Here is a 535-nt window from a genome sequence, read left to right as displayed (position 1 = left end):
CGGCGTAATGTTCGTTTGTTTGGGTCTGAGGGGCCCCCCTGGGGGCCCTGGGGGCCCCTTGCTGGTTCTAGTTGTCTCTCTGGGGTGTACAGACAGCGTGGGGTGTATAGGCAGCAAGAGGAGACAGCAGAAGAGTTGAGCTCAGATGAAGGAGACAGAGAAGAGTCTCCCCGTCTCCCTCGCTTCGGGAGAAAGAAGAAAAAAGGAGACAAACAGCGGGGTGTACAGACACCGCAACAAGTAATGTATTCTTGCTGCTGCTGCTGCTGCTGCTGTCCCTGCTGCTGTTTCTCCTGCTGCTGCTGCTGCTGCTGCTGCTGGCGGTTGTTGTTGTTTAGGGTCTAGGGTATTGTCTCTACATATGTTAGCCTCGATAGAACCACCCAGCTGTCTCCTTTCTTGCTTTGTGCTATCTCTTCTGTCTCAGCAGCAGCAACAGCAGCAACAGCAGCAAGAGAAACTGCAGCAGCAGCAGCAGCAGCAGCAAGTGCAGCAGCAGTACCAGGGCCCTTGGGGCTTTGCATGCACCACACCA

At 55.1% G+C, this 535-nt stretch overlaps 1 protein-coding gene across 1 annotated transcript in view; it reads left to right on the top strand.

The window, feature by feature from the left end:
* Positions 1 to 535, top strand: part of EMH_0047380 (uncharacterized protein) — a gene marked incomplete at both ends in the record, with an annotated part of 4,591 nt that overhangs the window by 150 nt on the left and 3,906 nt on the right. The window contains 2 exons of the mRNA XM_013496273.1: positions 3 to 240; positions 428 to 535. Of these exons, the coding sequence (XP_013351727.1) occupies positions 3 to 240; positions 428 to 535 (346 nt within the window). The remainder of the gene's footprint in view (positions 1 to 2; positions 241 to 427) is intronic.

Source organism: Eimeria mitis, genomic scaffold, assembly GCF_000499745.2.
Source record: "Eimeria mitis Houghton genomic scaffold, Emh_scaff2017, whole genome shotgun sequence".
In the NCBI taxonomy this organism is placed as follows: domain Eukaryota; phylum Apicomplexa; class Conoidasida; order Eucoccidiorida; family Eimeriidae; genus Eimeria; species Eimeria mitis.
The sequence above is the reverse complement of the archived record's forward strand: the minus strand, read 5'-3'. Positions and strand labels throughout refer to the sequence as shown.